This window comes from Pleurodeles waltl, chromosome 3_1 (genome assembly GCF_031143425.1).
Source record: "Pleurodeles waltl isolate 20211129_DDA chromosome 3_1, aPleWal1.hap1.20221129, whole genome shotgun sequence".
Taxonomy (NCBI): Eukaryota; Metazoa; Chordata; class Amphibia; order Caudata; family Salamandridae; genus Pleurodeles; species Pleurodeles waltl.
In genome coordinates, this window is record NC_090440.1 from 1,125,538,975 (window position 1) to 1,125,558,936 (window position 19,962).

Genomic DNA, 19,962 nt, shown 5'->3' on the forward strand with positions numbered 1-19,962 from the left:
CTGAATTAGGCTTAGAGGCCTTATCTGCCTCAACCGATATTGCCTTCTTTTTAACTTCAGTCAGCTCCCTATTGGATTCAAACTGTGAGGGGTATAAACGGTCTAATGCTGCCACTTCCAATATATTTTCTAATCCATTATTATTCAAAGGAACATTATCCTCTATTCTGCCCTTCCTCTGTGTCTACAGCACTATACAATTCTCTTTCCTTCGTCCTTAAATCCTTCACCTTTTTATTTCTTCCTAAATCTGGATCCTGTGAGCCTCTTTTCTGTAAATATGGGAATCAAATCTTTTATAAAGGAATCAGATTTAGAATGTTAGGAAATCTGTACAATATATGGAAGACATCACACCATTTTATACAAATTCCTAAACTGTACTTATTCACAATACCATATGATAACTTGGAGCTCCCTGCAATCTTTGGGGTTAAATACTTCCAAAGAAGCAGGAGCTGTGGATTAGCAGATTAATTAATCTCTTTCAAGATCAAGTGCTGAAGTGATCACATAGTTTCTAAGATGAAGTTGCGCTTGCTATAGCTATATAAAAACATTGCTTCTTAGACTTAGGGCCTCATTACGACTTTGGCGGTCCTAAAGGTGGACCGCCAAACCCTGGAGAGGATGTCACTGTCATACCGGTGCCACCCATGCCCCACAATCATATGCCAAAGTTCCCACCAGGTTGACCAGCAGGAACAATGTATTACCCATTCAGCTGGGCTGATATTGGTCTCGGCTCCGTTAAGGGCCTGGGCAGTGCAGGCCCCCCGTGGCCCACTGCACTGGCTTTCCACCAGCCTGTCCATTGCGGGGTCCCTTCCATGGAAGGGCTGGCGGAAAGCTGAGTTGTACTCAGCCAGGCAGTGCCAAGTTCAGCGCCGCCCTGGCTGAGTACAACTCAGAACGCTGTCACCCCATCAGGAACAATGTTCCTGGCAGGGACAGTGGTCTCCTGGCGGGTCTGCCTGCCAGGGTTGTAATGTGGTGGTCAGATCGCCACAGTTGCAGTGGTCTGACTGTCACCATGAGGCTGGCGGTCCATGGACCACCAGCCTGATAATCAGTTTAAATAGCTTATAGCACACATAAGTAAAGCCAGAAAATTTCTAATTTTCTATATGTAACTGTTACAAACTTTTTTTTTCATCTCAAGTGTTTAGATAGCTTTCTTGTGATTTTGGCAAACCAGTCAGTATTTCATGATTAATTTCTCCTCATTCTCGAATCATCAGAAACTTTGCAGTGCACAAAACAATGCCAACACATGTTTCGACTTCTTCAGGGGTAGCATTCGTCATTATAAGTGTATCCAAATAACAATGAAAGGTAATAATTGTAATGTAAACAATCCAAACCGACAAAGTCTATGTATATACCAAGTGTATCCATCCTATCCTACAAGCTCACAAACCAAGTGGAGAGTACTCCCTGTTCTACCGGCTGTCTGGCCATTCTAAAGCCTCGTAATCAGGTCCTTAATATTTTACTTTAATTCTCCATCCATGTCAGAAATATGCTTCTGTCTTGAGCAAGCAAAAGTGGATGATTTGGCATGTTGAGCCAACAAATGGTCTTTTTGACAAATCAAAAGAATTAATGACAAACCAATTATCTCTATATTGGTTAATTATTATTATTAATCCAGTTTGTGCAAGAGCCCAAGTTTACATACGCTGTTCAATATTTTTGTTACTCTTGTAAAAGTGTCCGGGTGGTACAACCCAACAAAAGCATGTCTGTGGTGCCAGAATGAGTAACCAGAATTCATAATTTTGGTACCTGCCTCAGATTGAAAGAATGTTGGACTGCTACATTTAAAGATTGTGATTTAAAGATGTGATTTAAATCATATCTGTGATTTAAAGATTGGCAGGTAGCCTGCCATCTGTTAGGGTGGCAGGGAACATTACATCTATCACCCTGACTGACTACCGCCCACCATATGTGTGTGTAAAGCCAAATATAATTCTATTAGGGCTCCAAAATGTAAAACAATGTCCTCTGTTCTATATCTGTAGCAAGCATGATTATTTCAAATTTGAAAAATAATTCAACACCAGCTTGAGATAAATGGTGGAAATATTTTAATGTTGCTAAATCTTGAGGCACTTTAAATGTAATAGAACTGAAAAAATATTAACTGGTTATTAAAGTTCAGAATATGTACATTTGTAATATGATTTCCCTTCTTTTCCATCTACAACTAAAATGATAGATCCAAATTAAAAAAAGGGCAGAACAAAGTTACTGGGAAAGAAAAAAAACAAATATTACTAGCCATTATAAACATAGAATTCCTTCCAAACTAAGGAGCTGATTAAGAGTTTGGCGGACGGAAACACCTGTCCGCCGAACTCCCGCTGACCCCATTACGACTATTCCACTGGGCTGGGTTTCCGTCTGTCAGCCCAGTGAGATAAAGGCGGCAGCATTGTCACAGGCTCATAATAGAGCCGGCGGCAATGCTGTTTCCCACAGGGGGCACCAACACCCTCAAAATACTCACTGTCTGCACAGCAGACAGTGTGCATTTTGAGGGTGCTGGGCAGAGGGACCCTGCACGGCCCATGCCACAGGCATGGGCAGTGCAGAGGATCCCCTGCGCTTGTTCTCTGCCAGCCTTTACATGGCGGTGGCACTGCCATGAAAAGGCTGGCAGAAAACAAGGTTATAATCAGCAGGGTGGTGCTGAGTTCAGCACTGCCCTGGCGGATTGCAACCTGCACCGCCATCAGTCTGTCGGGATCTGAGATCCGGAAGGGAACAGCGGGCGGTTCGAGGGTCTGCCCGCCAACCTTTTAATGTGGCAGTTGGACCGCCACAGCCGCGGCAGTCCGACAGCTACCACGAGGCTGGCGGTCTTCAGACCGCCAGCCTCATAATCTGGCCCTAAGGCACTGATGATCCACTTAACACTTCAATAATTATCATTGCAGTTTTCACAAGTGTCTGAAAAATTCATTTTTTATTTCAGTAAAATGCTTTAGAAACATCTGATTTCTTAATGCTAAAGTTTTCAACATTTGATTTTCGATATCCGTATTTTAGTTTAATGTAATATGACTGCAGATCCCCGAATCTGTAAGCAGTGTTGAATGTTTCTTGATAATGTTGTTAATGTTTCCAGCATAATACCTGGAGATTGAAAGGCAAATCTTTCAACAATGTAATATAATGACTTACAGAACATTTTCTGTTTCAGATGGAGCAACTAAAGCAACAAAAAGAGTATGCAAACAGAGTGAAAGAGCAAAATAAGAAAAATGTTTCAAAAGCTCCAAAGAAACCTCCACTGCAGCAAGAAAGCTCGTCGTCAGTATCCAGACTCAAGGTTATTAGTCTGTTTTTTTACATGATTTAATATTTTAACATTGATGTCATGATCGGTTGCTTTAGAGTGCTGTCAATATGTAGCCAACCATTTGAATCACGGGATCCATATCTGGGCATACCCTTTGCACTGATTTCCATATGGCTGTCCAGATTGAAATAGTGGGCAAAAGATGTATGGATTGAATGTGGCTTGTGTAATTGACAGTAGCTGAGTTTTAATTAAACTGTATCTTTTGATTTTTTTTTTTGTCTCTTCTGTCATGATTTAGTTTTTTATCGCCTAATACAACCCCACAAGTGAGCTAACAGAATTAATACTGACTCACAAAACCTACCCAGCATTTCAAACTATCACAATCTCCGATGGATCAATCTCTGATTCCATTCTTCTTACACTCTCCCTCTCCCTTTTCATTTCACTTTCCTATGTGCTGTCTCATCCTAAACTCCCAGATTTGGTGAACTCATTCCCCATTGCCAAATACCATTACCTCTAATCCCTTGGAATTCTCACATCATTAAAACACTCTTCTTGCTTTCCCTCACTGGTCCATCATCCCAGTGCTGGAAAAACATCCATGAATTAATCACCCACAACTAATGCCTATGCCGTCTCATCTTGTTTAAAAATCCTCTTCTCACACCAGTCGTCTCACCATCTGACCATCTCAACTTGATATAGTCGATCACAGCATTACAAGATCCTATTCCTCACCCTCTTTAGCCTTTTTCATGCAACTATCAGAAAAATCCTAAACCTAATTTCCCTAAGCAACCACACTCACTCATAGTGTACCTCCGGCGCCCATGTAGTCTATCATTCTCTTTCTCATTTTCAGATCATTCATCTGTCTGTCCTTCTACCCTTTCCTTTGCACAAGTCACCTGCTTTTACAGCCATTGTCCTGTGCTCACCAAACCACACTACATAACAGATAAGCGTGCAACACCTCCTATAGATTAAGGGCTCAATTCACAAAGCTATTGTGAATTTAGGTATAGCATACACATGCCCTATTTCTTTTTTACAAGTGCAAAGCTACTTTTGCTATTTACAAAAGATAGTTTTACTTATAAAAGATTTAGGGCCTGATTACAACTTTGGAGGAGGTGTTAATCCATCCCAAATGTGACGGATATACCACCAGCCGTATTACGAGTTCCATAGGATATAATGGACTCGTAATACGGCTAGTGGTACATCCGTCACATTTGGGACGGATTAACACCTTCCTCCAAAGTTGTAATCAGGCCCTTACTTTTCTACTCCTGGTGGCAATGAGTGGGAATTGCAATCCATTCCAACTCTTGAAATTATGTCTTACAGCACTCTCCACAGGTATTTTTCTAGGTAACTACAGTTTGTGCCACAGTCCAATTTCAATTGATCACAAAGCATTTCTGCATTTCCTTGCTCATCTTTTGTTTTTCTTTCTTTAATTTCCAAACATCCATGTACATTTAAAACACAGGCAGGGAGAGGAGTGCTAAAAGACCTCGTATGTGACCTTGGGTAGCAGTATTCAGGTGGATTGGATATTGAGCAAACTAATATCCACAGTTATTTGTTGTATGACAGAATACAGAGAACAACAATATGGTGACACAAGATGGTTGTGTACACATATTTTGTATGTAAAGTACCAAAATGTTGTGTCCGAAATATTGTGGAACAGAATATCGTCAGAAATGGCAAGTACATAGAAAAATTAACATACATATTGCATTATTAGTAGTTATTTATACAAACACATATATTCCAAACTTGGGAACTAAGAGTTCTTTGCTTTCTTTAGTGTGTGTGTGTGTGTGTGTGTATATATATATACATATATATATATACACACACACACTAATGAAAGTTGAGAACTCTGAGTAGTTAAATATATAGATAGATAGACAAATATATATTTAGATAGATAAATATTTATGTATATCTATCTATCTATACATCCAAATAAAAGAAACCGTTGCACTAAGTTTTCTCAAAAGAATTAACAGAATTTTGTCAGCAAAAACCAGCCAAGGTTTCACTGAGGAGGATTGGTCTACCTCCTACCACTGGCACCAGCCATCTGAGTGCCCTGTGTCTGGCCTATGACCTTTTCCTTAAATATCAATCTAGTGTGTAGCTTAATTTAAAATTTAAAACTGTTATAAATAGTTTTCATTATTTTTCTCAAATCATTAATCATTTTAAGAATTTAAACTTTAAAAATAAACATATATTAATAATTATATATCACATTCAATAACAAATGTAATTAATATAAAAAATAAAATTTCAAAACAACATTACTTTATTTATAAGAATAATATAAACATTAAAGAAAATTACAAATATTAATAGAATAGCAACAATAAAAAATAAACAACACTAACAAAAGTGTTGGACTTGAAAGGAGTCACATTAGCTAAGCTAACTCCATCGTAGGCAAAGGGAAAAAAGTGTTTGACTTTGAAGGGATTAGATGTACTTTTCCCACTCCAAGGTAAACAAAAGCAGGGAAAGTATTAAACTTTGATCGGCTTAAATTCACTATTCCTAATTCAACATATGCAAAAGCAGGGAAGTGTTGGACTTTGGAGGGGTTAAATTTACTATTTCCACTTCAGTCTCAGTACAGTAAGAAAAGTGTTGAACTTTGGAAGGGTTATATTTACTATTTTCACTCCAATCAAACGGTAGAGAAAGAATTTGACTTTGTAGGGGTTACATTTAGTTTTCCCACTCCAAAATCAACACAAACATGCAATATGCTACACTTAGGATTGGTTACATATACCATTCAAATCCTAATATTACAAAAACAGTGTAAATACCTAACAACATTACATTATTAAAACATATTTAACATACACTATCTGTAAAAAGTATATATTATTGTAATTAATTGTAAAAAACGAATATTTTTAATCAAATAAAAAACAAAATAAAAAAAATGAAAATAAAATTACTTCCCTTTCCACTACTGAATAAAAACCATAAAACTACCCCTAAAAAGAAAATAAATTATAAATAACCCCTAATAAGACTAAATTACAAGTTAAAAAAAACAAATACAAATAAAACCAATCATAATTATAAAATATATTTTACAAATTATAAATTCATTAGCAATTCATAAAAATACAAGAAATAATTCACATAACAAATATGCAGTTAGGTAATTCACACAGTCATTGACCAATTAAATATTTACTTAACATAAAAAATAATTTGTCAAACAAAAAGTAAAATTTTAGTAACTTCCTACCCTGTTCGTCACCAAACCCAGCAACCTGCTCTAAAACCCGAATCAGTAATAAACAAAACAAATACTTAAAATAATTATTAATCAATAAAGCAATGCACATAATTACTCATCAGTTAAATATTCAATTAACATGAAAAATTAGTTCATAAAAAAATACTTTTTTTACTTAGAATACATCCCATCCTATTCCCGTACAAACCTACTTTTAAAAAATAAATTACTAATTAAATGTAACAGAAAATGTTAATAACACATTAAAATTACAATCTGTATTCAAAAGGTTTAAACAAATATTAATAATTCTAACACCTAATATTAATATGTGTTATACATATAAAAATAATTTAATGTAAAAAACAAAAATTAATGCAGCAGTATATTTAAAAACATACCACAAATCCCTTAGCTATAATTCAATCAAAGGATTTAGTTTTGAGCACATTGAGTCTTGGCGCTGGCATTTGACCTTTCTTGTGGGGATGTACTCCTATTAAACCTTTTTAGGCTTAACTCGCTACCTTGTGATTCGTTGCATCCTTCCTCCGACAGACCTGGTTTGCGAGCGCCGTGTTTCATGTACCCCCTCCACTGACTGTCTTACCCTGCTGTAAGGCTCCCCAATGTAAGTAGTTTCCCTGCCATGCCGGGTGTGGCCTCCCCAACCTCCTGACACTCTTTACTGTCTTTCTCCTTTCAGTTCTATCTCCCCCAACCTGGGTTTGTTTTGTCCTCCTTCTTCTCCCCCTTTTCCTTTTTTTTTTGGTGTGGGTGGGTGGGTTTCTGCTTGAAACGCTGTCCGGCCACCACGCTGAAAGAAGGGGTCCAGGCAGACCTCTTTTAAGCCCCTCACTACCTTCAAGTTGTAAAGGGGCGAATTTGAATACAAACAAGGCCTACCATTGGCCCTGTAGCTCCGTGCCCTTTTCTGCCCATTTGGCGCTTTTGTCCTCTCCCCTTTCTTTCTACCCGGCAACAGGAAAACGGGGTGGGGTGACACTTCCTGTTGGCACCTTTTGGTTCTGCGCACCTTTCCTGTTTGGCGCGCCTTCTTTGGGGCCTTAGCAGGGTTTCTGGTCTGGCCCCTCTAGCCCCCTTTGGGTGTGGGCCTTCACCCTAAACCTCAGCATGTGGCCTACTCCTGAAGCACATACAATAATGCACATAGTCGATATGTTGTTGGTAAAACATGGGCAGCAGTTTATTAAACATTGGTTTGTAGTTCGAAGGCTCCCCTGTCATTCTTTATTGGGGGCCATAAATCATCCGAGCCTAAGACATTGTTGACCCTGTCATAAATCACTCTGACATTTATGAGCCCTACAGGGCCATAAATCATTTATTGTTGGCAGGCCTAACGTCAATCATTCTGATAATTATGTATCTAGCAAGACCATAAACCACCTACCCATAAATCAGTCAAACTGTTTAGTTTTGAGTACATTGAGTCTTGGCACTGGCGTTTGTCCTTTCGTGGGTAGAGGGGTACTCCTTTTTAACCTTTTTAGGCTTCACTCACCACATTGGTGATTTGTTCCGTCCTACCTTCCTGCAGACCTGAGCTGCAAGGGCCTTGTTTCGTGTACACTGCCACCGACTGTCTTATCCTGCAGTAAGGCATCCCAAGGTAAGTAGCTCTGCCCCTCCCCCATGCCAGGTGTGACCTCCCCATCATCCTTACGCTCTTTTGTGGCATGCCACTTTTGGGTTGCTGCCTACTGGTGGCTCCCCACTAATTTTGGTCCTCCTATTCGCAGCCTCACAGTTTTATGGTTGGACCAGAAAACCTCTGTCCCTTCTGTAAACAATTGTAACTTGTCCTTATGGAAGTACTCCGGCCTCTGCAGGTTTATGAGGCTGTGACTGATGCTTTCCCAGCCATTAGACAATCAAAACTTTTTTACTGCCACATTGTTTCTTTCTTGATTTATCCAGTGCTCCCGCCGACTCAGCTCCCTTCCAACTCTGCCTGGGAATGATCTCTGGTGATCAACATTGAGCTACCAAAGAGCCCGCTGCTTCTGTTAGATCCCCCTAATGCACACCAGGAGCTCCCTTCTGCCCAGTTGTGCCAGATCATTGCCCACCAGCTTCTCAAGCATAGGCCGTAGCTGCTCCCACTTTATCCCAGGTAGCCCGAACCACGTGATATATGACTGTTGGGGACATAGGTCCTTCATGGGCCCCTTGCAGTTCCACCAGGTCTGGGTTCTCTGCACGAACGAGTGGCCAACCACCCACGCTGTCTTGCTCTTCATACCTGTTGGTGATGCAACGCAGTAATGTCAGGCTGTAGCCTCCTAGCCTTCCCAGGGTGCTGACCCCGATGAAGCTCTTATATGCGTTAGAACGCCACCTCTCAATTACTTTAATGCCCTTAACTGGCACACTATAGTGGGCCAGCAACGTTGCCACCCCTATGCGTAATGAGTGTGTGCCAAAGCAGACATCTGGCAATTCTGCTTTAGACAGTGCACTCTTCAGCACTGCTTTAAACTGGAAGGTGCTCAAGCACTCTCCGTTGTTGTGCAGAAAAAGTACTCCATGTCTGCTGGTCTCATCAATAAGTATCTCCTGACATTGTATACCGGGCATACGTTGTGATCGTCCAGGCACCTCAGATCCACCTTGACTACCTTACGCAGCTGGTCCATCTTGGATCTCCTCAATAGCACTTGCATCTGTCCCGTGCCTATCACTACACCCTGGCTCTGTAGGCATGTCTCAGATCCCCCCAGCTTTGAGGGGGCCACCAGTTCGCTCACTCTAGATTCCCCAGAAAATGCCAGTGTAAATGCTGCTTTGAACAGCCTGGTCTCAAAAGTGTCTGTGCACACCCCATCCAGTGTCCCCACCAGCATCTTCACTGTGTGGAATTGGTTTGGGTGCCTTACATCCGGCGTAGGCCCCTCCAGCCTATGCCACACTTTCATGGCCATCCTTACCTAGTGTGAGCTGGTCGGATCTCTTTCCATAACTATTTTGGTAAAATGTGCCACTGTTGTTCGATGCGCCTGTGCCCATGACTGACTTATTTTGTTTGAAAGCCCACTGTATGAAACCCTCCGTCTCCTTGCTTGTCGCCTCAGAATTGTCAAAAGCTCTCAGCCCTGTTACCATCAGGACTGTTTGTGCATATGTCATGTAGCATTTGGCTGTCTTAGGGGCTAATATGTGCTCTGTTAAGTGAGACAGGGCGCTTCTACCAATTCCCACAAGCTGTTCGGGAACAATGTCATCCCCTGCTCTGCTTCCAGCACCAATCTCCTGAACTTCTCCATACGAAAGTACATCTGCTTTAGCATTATTTTCTCTGGGTACATGCCTCGCTCTGATGACTATGTTGCTTGCTAGCTGCAGCTTTACCGAGTGTCTAAGCAGTTTTATTACTCATGGGCACTGGACTGCCCCTTTGTTAATTGCTTGAACTGCTGCCTGATTATCTGACCATAGAGTGATCTTCAAGTTCATCCGTTGTTCTTGCCATACTGTCAGAGCCACCACTATGGGGAATAGTTCCAGTGAGGCCCGCCATAGCCCATTCTTGGGGCCATTGTTTGGCACACTACCTGTTCTTGGGTATTGCCCGAAGCCTAGGCTGCCAGATTCATCTGTGTATAGCTCTGTCTGTTTAGCTGATATCCAGCCTTCTCTTCAGATGAGAGTCCCATTAAATCATTCCAGAAATGTCAGCCACATTTTAGGTCCCTCTTCACCCCAGTCTTGTTTAAAAAAAAAAAAAGATTCTGCTCTTCTGGCTGCTGGGTCGTGTCGCCTCAGGAGGCCGTCTCCAGCTGCCTGCTACGTTGTGGATTACAACAGTCTCCTATTGTCCTTTGCTCACCTGCCTACTTGTGGGTTGTCTCTAATTGTTTGTCTGCAACTTCTGCAGCCAGATCGCGTCACCCCGAGGCAGTCTGTGGCCGATGTTGTCTACTCTGCCTTTGCAGTTGTTTCTTTAAAAAAAAAAAAAAATTAACAAGGCTGAGCTGCTGAGGAACTTATACCTGCTCCTACTCCATGCCTTTTTTGTCACACGCTGCTTTAAGTTTGCTGCCCCCACTAGTTATTTACTTTATAATCACTTGTAGTTCCTTTGAAATGCAACCGCTGTAATCAGCGACCAGTCTAGCGGTTGCCACAAGCAGCTGTTTAATCACTGTGTTTATTCCAGCAGCTTCAGCTTACTGCTTCAGGGCTTTTTTTTTAAATGCACCATATTAGAAAGGCTCTGGGTATTTAAAAGCTGCAGATGACTCCCAGGGTGGGTGCCAAACCCTTAACCTTAATCGAGTGTGAACAGATGAGTGCAATAATTGCTACCAGTGCCTATAGCTCTCAGCTGACCTCACGCTGCCAACTCCAGCCGCTTCTCTTGCACTTTGGGCTGGCTCCCTCGCAGTTTCGTGCAGCTTTACTTTTTTCATTGGTCCTGGATGGCAAAGGGTCACGTGGCGAGAGGCATGGCCTGAATGCCTCGGCCATCCGCCCTTCTTCTTCCAGGTCCCTTGCTCTCCATCCTGGCTGTTTTCTCTGACGAGCTGCTCCTGGCGACCTCCTTCGCTCGACCTGGGCTGTGGTGGTGACCTCGCTCCCACGATGGCTGTTGCCTGCTCATCCCATCCAGGGTCACCATTCGATCAGGACGGTTGCTTCCGGTGGATCGCTTTGCTGACTTGCTCTGCTGGGACCTGAGCTGCTGTGGCATACTCGCTCCTTTCACGGCTTCTGGCTGCTCCCCCTGAATGCCCCCAGCTACAGTACTCAGTGACAACCCCTTGGTGAGGCTGGCAAGCGCTCACAGGTAAGGGGTCCTAGTCCCGGCAGCAATCCTGTACTCCGTGGCATAGCTCCGGTGTGTTGTTCTGCTTCTCCTTTGTTCTTGAATCTCTGCCCGGCCACCCCACTGAAAGAAGAAGTTCTGACCCGGGCAGCCCCTTACTACCTTCAAGGTGTAAAGAGGCAAATTCTAATCCAAATGAGGCATTGGCCCTTTAGCTTCACCCCTTTTTCTACCCATTTGGTGCTCTTGTCCTCCCCCCATCCTTTCTTTCTGCCCAGCAACAGGAAAGAAGGGTGGAGGTGCCACTCTCTGTTGGCACCTTTTGGTTCTATGTGGCTTTCCTGTCTGGTCACCTTCTCCTGGGCCTTGGCGGGGTTTCTGCTCCAGCCCCTCAAGCCCACTTTGGGTCCGGGCCTTTGCTCTATAACAGTGCAATAGCTGGTCTTGAATGTTTTCCTAATGTGCACCCAGTCCTACACGTCAAGAACTTTTGTTTGCCTCGGCAATGCAGAGTTATACAACCATCCTGCCTAGCTGCTGCAACCGTTTGTGTGTTCTTAGTGTTCTTAGCAAAGACAAATCTATCCCAGCTGTAGCATGAGCAGCAGCAGTAAGGGGAAAATAACAACAACTTGTCAGGCCTTTTAACGCTAGCCCTACCTTGTCCAATCTACTTAAGAAAATAAAAAGGCAAGGCTAGCAATGCACTCACCTGACATGCTGGTTCTCTGCTGACAGCAATCTGCAATCCATAGTCTGCTGTCGGGAGCCACAAACAATCCGTCACTATGAGCGAGTGTCTCCTTGGAAATGGTCGCAACTCCAAACCGGACTCTTTCACAGCTGAGGTGGCAGCGCCGATGGCGGGATTTTTCGCGAAGCAACACCCAACGGCCCACCTAAGCTTCTCTGAGGCCTCTCCATCCACATTTGGATAGGATTCAGTGGCCACCAGCAGGAATAGCATCTTCTCTTGCACTACTGAAGCCGCTGTTAGGGGATCAGGCCACATGCCTGCCAGACTCAGTTCCCATCATTCCCAACACATTATTTTTGATTCAATATTTTTGTAATTCGCTCTATTTTTCCAGCATCCAATAATCTTTACTATCTTTGTATGCCAGTAGGTGTGCAGCTGGTAATGTCATAGGTTCTTGACACTGGGAATTTCTCTCGAAAAGGTCAGATATTTTTCCAGTGGAGGAAAAAGTGCATTTACAGACACAGAAATCATTCCCCCATTTATAGCTGTAAATGATATTCAATTATGCATGCAGGAAATGCCTCTGCCTGATCCTACGTGGGAATTCTTAATCCTGCTATGAGCAACTGTTCCCGAATTTAAAGTCTATACTTCGAAAACTGTGTGACTCCAATAATTCTGAAATTTGCCACCATAATAGTTTATAAACCTGTGGTTGCAGGTTGCAAAATAGTCCTGTGAATCGGGCTGTCAGATTTTTTAATTCCATTCACCATATGTTGCCCATTTTAAGCTTTCACCCTCTTTAACATGTTTAACTCAGGTTTCAACACAAAACTTCACAAAAGGTACTCATTTATACTCATTAATTGAGTACATACACAATCTTCTTGGAATATGATGTATTTTATTTAGCGAAACTACTCATTTCAAATGTGTCATCAGTCACCCTCTAATCAAAATTATGGTTCTATAGAGGTGGTGATAGGAACTTGGTAGCTAGGACTGATTTAGCCCCAAGAGGGTCCAGTGCCTATGCATTCTGTTGACTGACTGGCTGTGAAGAGGACATCATTTTAATTAGTCTGACTTTATCTGATGTTCATAGACCTCTCAGGAAGATTGTTACCAGAGAATGTGAAGAGTGGCAAAACAAAAGGTGGAAGAAAGCACAGTGAGGGTTAGGAGGAGCTTCTGAGAGATGGAAAATCCTCTGTGCATTTCCCCATAGTATGTGGGAATTTCCTAAAACTGATAAGCAACACTTTCTTTCTCTGTTACACGCTGGGATAACATTACCCTATCTCACCAATCTTGCACTGCAGCAGTATGACGTTTTCACAGGTCGTAGCCGAGGGCTATGCCATGTCCACAGTCCCAGTTGTTACTGGTGCATACGGGTTTAACAATAGAGGAAGCATTTTCTTTATTTCGTATTACTGTACAAAACGTAAGCATGACATTTTACAACAAATTATGTCAACCTGTGTGTAAGTAAAAAATGGCTGTGGTTGCAACAGATCAGAACATATTTTTCTAACCCTTCCTCAATTACCGTATGTGACCCAAGAGTGGCAGGAAGGATGGCGTTCTGGCAAGAGCAATTTGTGTGTCCCCAGACCCTTGGATAGCCAGGGGTACACAACACGTACGCGAACATGGCCATCTTTTCTTTAATAGACCTGCAAGTCAGTGCTTCCGCCGAATTGGGATAGTATAAATAGGGCGACAAGCCGTGAGCTTTGTGCCTGCTTTCTAATTCATGATAATCTGAAGTTGAACAAACTCTGCCTTTCTGCCATGTTTAGTGTAATCAATCTACCCGAAATGCGGCATGAACTTTCAAAAGTGCCTAAATCATTTTTGTTGAAACACTGCTAGATCATCATTAGATGTAATCCAAAAGGTTATTTCACTAAGGACTGACCTACTCAACCACAACTACATGGTCAGATGCTATGGTAATTTGTTACTAGAAGGGTTTTTATTTCAATGTGTGACAAGGGGGGATTTAAGGTCTCCAAGCATCTCCTTTTCCTCTTGTTTTTATGATATAGGATCCAGTTCTTTAGTCATGTCAGAACTATTGAGTGATAGAGGGAATCTTTTTGGGAAGGATGTCTATGCAAAAGCTTGAATCATCTTGAGAGTTGCCCTAAACAGAAAGAAGGTACATTCAGGAAAATAACTTTTGATACATAGTCAAGACTCTAGAAACAACCATTGGCCTTCTTTGTATGGCAAAATTTCATCCAGTCATCTGGGAACTAGGAGTGGGCGGAATATTTCATTCTGCCTGTGGAATTAGTGAAATTTGGGGAGTTCTGGCTCAGTTGCGGCAATCGTCGTGTGGCAGAATTTTTCCCCAGGAGGCTCTTAAAATGAGAGTGAGATTTGGCATTCCCTAGTGCCATTTTCTAACCCTGGTGGTCGCTGTCAGAGGACTGCTTCTCGAGTAGATCTGCTGCCGCTCGACCAGATTTTCTACTCGAGCAGCAGCAGAATCAACTCGAATGGCTGCGTGCTCTTGCGCACCACATGGTGCCTTTTGTGATGATTCTTCAGCACTGCTCACGCTGCTGTTGCTAATTTGCAGAGAAAGCAGCGCTTCATGGATATTTTTCGCCTGTTGGCAGAACTCAGCGGAATCTTGTTGTGTTTTTATATAACTCTACGGAATTTCGCGGAACAAAACTACACATGATCTGCGCACCCCTATTGGTAACAATTCCCTCGAAGGGAAGTACTTTCGTTATCAAATAGTGAAAGACTTTGAAGCTGTATCAAGTGATAAGAGATTGGAAATACCTACAGGCCGTTTAGATGATGGCAGGTAGTCCAAATTCTGATTTAAGTGGCAGAGACCCCCACCTCCACCAACCCATCACAGAACAAACTACCGTATTTTGAGAGCTCAGCTGGTACAACTGTTCATTTTGACAAGAACAACTCCCTCCAACATTGATGGAGCACTTTCTGCAAAACATAATTCCAGAACAGGATCCCATGTCATTGCAACTCTGCAATACGTTATTTCTCAGAATAAACTCCCAAACGCAGGGGTTGCTCTGAAAAACAAATAATCATTGGCCCTGACGATTATGGAGATTTCATGATTAGTTATTTTACCTGCCCATGTCTGCCATGCCTTTCATGGCAGCCTCAGGCTGTAAAAATATGTGTTTGGAAGGGTTGTTCTAAATAGGGAGGGACTTCTGATGCACTTACCCTGCGACCTTATGGCAAATGGGCTGCCGGGTTACAGACTTCTGATACTGGAGCCAGCTACAGTGTTTTCCACACCTTTAAATGATGGATGGAGAAATCTAATGTTTGGCAAGGTATGAACTCAGCTATGTTACAGAGAGGGTCATACCCTGCCAAACTTTAAACACAAACTCTAAAGCATCAGCTGCCAAAATATCAGATGTAAACACTGTAACAATGCTCATGCTCCGCAGCCTTCATAAGATGAATGCATGTAACTCAGCCTACAGTTAGCTTAATCTAGAATTATGTAGTCTTTCTTTATTATGTGCTGTCATGGTTTTATTTATTCCAAATTATTTTAGGTGTGTTGAGTATCAACTGCTAATACAAAGTTGTCTCATTGAGAAAGTTTGACTAGTCTTTCAATTTCACAATGTCTCATTCATGTTTTAGGCCATGGAGTATGCCAAGAAGATTCCAAAGCCAAAGCCTGTGACATCTTTTAAATCCCCGGAACAAGGACCAAAAGAAGACATGGCATTGGTGCACATGAACGCAGTGCCCCAAATGACGTTGCTAGAAGAGCTACAACTACGGCACGAGAAAGAGAAGCAAGCTGTGGCAGCTTTCAAAGCACTTCATATCATTTAACATGTGAAATCATGTAGGACTCTCTCGGTTTGGTCGCTTCATATGGTGCAGGGTTCTCCCAAATTGTTCCGCTAGAGCCAGAACACATGACAGATCCTCGGGATAAGCAACTCTGTAAACTATTCAGATTCATTGTATGAAATCTTTCTTATGTGAAAGGCTTGATTATGTGACATTGATCTTGCACACTAAGCCCTGCATTAGAAATCACTCATTATTGGCTGCCTTTGATAGATCTCCAAAGTCAATTTTATAATGAGAATAGAATTTAATTGTATAACTTTAGACTTACACATAAACTTCTGATAGACCTCGCTTGTTATTTCTTTTCCCTGTCTTCTTCATCCCACCCACCTTCAGGGTTTGTATTTGCAAACTGTTGTAATCCAGGTGCAAGTGTCTGAGCATGCACTTGTTTGGACAACAGCTTTATCCAGTATGGTATTTCTTCTCTTTCTCTTGGAGAATGTAATTACTTAGTAGTGTGTAGTTGATGTGGTCAGTAATCCCCCAAGCCTGACACAGGTGATTGGATTGTGCACATACGTTTGCCCAAATCACTGGAGAGGTAATGGTTGTCATGCTAGTTAGTTTCTGATGCAATTGACTCCTTGAACCAAGAAACTCTGTGTGTGTTATTAATACAGCCTTACTTGTTTGCTTTTTTATGATTTTAGAGAGGTTCCTTTTTTGTATCTTTCCTGGGTCATTAAGAGATGTCTATGATGTTGCACCTCGTAAAGATCTGAGACACAGAGGACCTTTTACCAGGAAGCACTTGCAGGCAGTTACAGCATATTCACTGAAAAACTGTCCCACTCCCCAGATCTCTAGAAGAAACGTCAGACTAACCAATAAGAGATGAATTATATGTTTTACCAGCATTCTGCCTTTGAGAAGCATAGAAATGATACTACTCTTCACTTTTCAGATAAGAAGAGCATTCTTACATTATCCTCATGCTCTGAAGCTTAGTACACCCGTGCTTTATTTTTGGTGTGACCTGGTCAGGCAGTTACCTCATTATTATATTGCAGGCTAATACAGGTGGCACATGTGCACCCCTTTTTGTGGAGTAAATTAGGATCTAGCATCTCATAGTTCCGTCTTTCACATTCAAATATTTGAGATGCCTTTGTGCAATTGGAATTCTCCAACCACATGCAGATTTTCTTTTGTGCAAATTGCTGTAACTACAGTGCAAGGCTGATGGTGTAAATATGGGCTAGTGGTGACCATATCCTAATTTGTTTAAGAAAAGAAAATCATAATTGGCCTCAAGTGTGCAGAAACTGAATGAAGGATTGGGTTTATCTCATGCAATAACGATGTAAAAATATATTTGACATCAGAATAGGTGAATTTGAATGGAAAACGTAAGCCTAACTGGGCTCTCTTAGTTTGCAGGGAGTCTCCAAATACTACTATTTGTTACTGACCACAGGCTTAAAACAGAGTGCCAGAGAAATGAACAGGCTGCTTCAGTAGGTTGTGCCACATGGGATGCAACTGTGTGGAAATCAGTCCAGTGAACCTGCCATTTCAGATCACTTGAGAACTAAGATTGGAGGCAGGCAACTGCCTCTGTGGGGTACATTTCATGATCACAGCTTTGATAGTTTCAACAATCCCATCCTTTCTTTATTATGTTTGGCAGTGTGTAACACTGATCAATTTCCCATTAGTCCCAACTCCATTCCCTAATTAGGGCATGGTTTCGGGACAAATGAGATATTTACATAGTTTAATCTTTCTTTCTCTGGCTTTAGGCCACCAGGCAATTCAGTAACGGGGCTCAGATGCACGTGTTGTACATTGTAGGCGGTACAATATAGTCTTATTAAAAAAAATATTTGTAAACAATAAAAAGGCTAATCTTGTCAACAGTGCTATATCTTGCAGAGTGCATATTAGCTTGATTTATGGTTGTCTGGTAACAGCAGGGAATGCTAAATCCAGTGGCATTCTTTTTTGTTTCATTGTATGTAAATGTGTATTTTGTGAATATAATGAATATCTGGCATGGGTGTTGCCCACTTAAATGATTTTGGAGAGGTTTCCCTCTTGCATCTTTCAGGGAGGCCTTCCACTACCATGGTTTCCCAAGCGTGGAGGAAATGTCACTAGTGGATTATCCTCGAGATTTTAGCGTTCTCCCAAAAATCTGTGGATTTTCCACTGCCACTCAACTCTAAAGTGGCCTCATGTTCAGTCCTGTACGAGCATCAAAGCACGGTATCCAGAGATAGTAAACAAAATATATGTATTGATAAAACGACTATGAGAAAGGTGGCTTACTATAAGTGGCTGTGCAGTGACAGACACTAAACTCCAACTCTGAGATGTCTAAAGTAGTGCTAAGAGGTCTGGATCTATGCCAGATTTAAAGGATACCCATATATCACACATTTAGATAAAGTGAATGTACCTTGAACTACTTTAAAGTGGGGTAATTTTGAAAATCTGACATGGATGTGTCTCTTCTGGTTCTTTCGTTTAACCCCCTGTAGCAAGTGATAGTTTCAGTTAAGAGTGCACAATTTGAAATGTCACAGAAAGTGACTGGTTTGCCATGCTCGTTTTTAAAATATTTCTTTAGGTATCTTGGGAACAAACAATAGAATGCATTTATACATGAACATGTCTTTATAGGGATATGGAGTACCACAGGATTCCATCTTAGTGAACTGCATGGAAGAAGCTTCATTTTTTAAATTTATTTGAGCAACTGCAATTTACATCCTTTGTAACTGGACCAGTACTTTGTAAAGATAAATTAAAAAGAAGTAAATAGAAGTTAAGATTGTGTTAATCAAAGTGCAGTCAACAACTTTCCTTCTTAAAGAAAGAGGTTAATTTGAAGAAAAAAAACATAGTTTAGCAGCCTTGTGAGAAGGTTTAAGTATAGCCCTTTATCAATGTTACTCCTTCGTTTTTCAATATAATCTAATGTACGATTTATAATGCATAATTTTCACAATGGGATTTATATATATCTGGGGGTGGCTTTCCTTCTATTAGACAAATCCGGTCTGGCTGTTTCCTCTTCCCACATTCTCACCTATGATCTTTCCAGGCTCTATATCCCCAAACCTCACGTTGTATTTATGTGCATGAGGGTTCCATCCCTCAGCTGAAACCCCCTGCAAAACTATGGGGCAGAGTCACTGCCCTAGACCCATCTTCTAACTATGCTTTTGTGTTTTTTGATGCTTAATCTTTTACTTCACCCCCCTGCTCTGACTCATTTCTGCTTGGTACACCTGGTAGCACTGTTTGAAGACCCCCCTGCAAGAGCTGCTGCTACTTGTTGTTTCTGTATCTGGGTTGTGGTAACACCCGAATCCCTGTCTTTGATGTATCCTTGTCAAAAGGAATAAACGTGATGAGTGGTGCACTTCTTCACAGCATAGTTCTCTAGCATCTGTACTGTGCCTCAATATTTGTAGTCAGCTGCATTTTTGTCTTCTGCAACACAAACGTTATTTCATTACCCATATGTATACAGTGAACTAATTTTCAAAGGTACTTTATAGACAATGATATTTTATTTATGCATCGAACCGGCTTTTAAATATTACTTTAATCATGTGCAAAAACAAACAAAAAATTTACATTTCCATGTTTTATTGTACTTTTGCACAGTTGTCTGTAAATGTTTATTTGGAAGAATTTTGCAGATTAACTTATATTTGTACACATTTTTATTTGTTGACGTTCCTTTGTAATATTTTAAAATAAATCAAATACTTGATTTTGCAGACTTATTCTGAGTGTATGTCCTTATAGACAACGGTGTCTAAAACATGAATTAATGTTCGTACAGCTCGGCCTATCTTCTGGCTAAAGCAGAGTGGTTTGTAAAGCCATACAAGTATGAGAGATAATAAAAGAGCAATAATACAATATGAAATATATATTGAATGGTACAACTATTGTTTAGGGAGGCCTAGTAAAGAACCAATTTCAATTTGATGAAGAGCCTGGAACAGTGAGATTTAGGAAAATAAAGACATATT

General features: G+C 41.3%; 1 protein-coding gene across 1 annotated transcript in view; it reads left to right on the forward strand.

Moving 5' to 3' along the window:
* JHY (junctional cadherin complex regulator) overlaps positions 1-19,709 on the forward strand; it is a 317,713-nt gene extending 298,004 nt beyond the window's left edge. The window contains exons 8-9 of the mRNA XM_069224424.1: positions 3,212-3,340; positions 15,746-19,709. Coding sequence (XP_069080525.1) covers positions 3,212-3,340; positions 15,746-15,943 — 327 coding nt within the window. The 3' untranslated portion in view covers positions 15,944-19,709. The remainder of the gene's footprint in view (positions 1-3,211; positions 3,341-15,745) is intronic.
* The last annotated feature ends 253 nt before the right edge of the window (positions 19,710-19,962 follow it).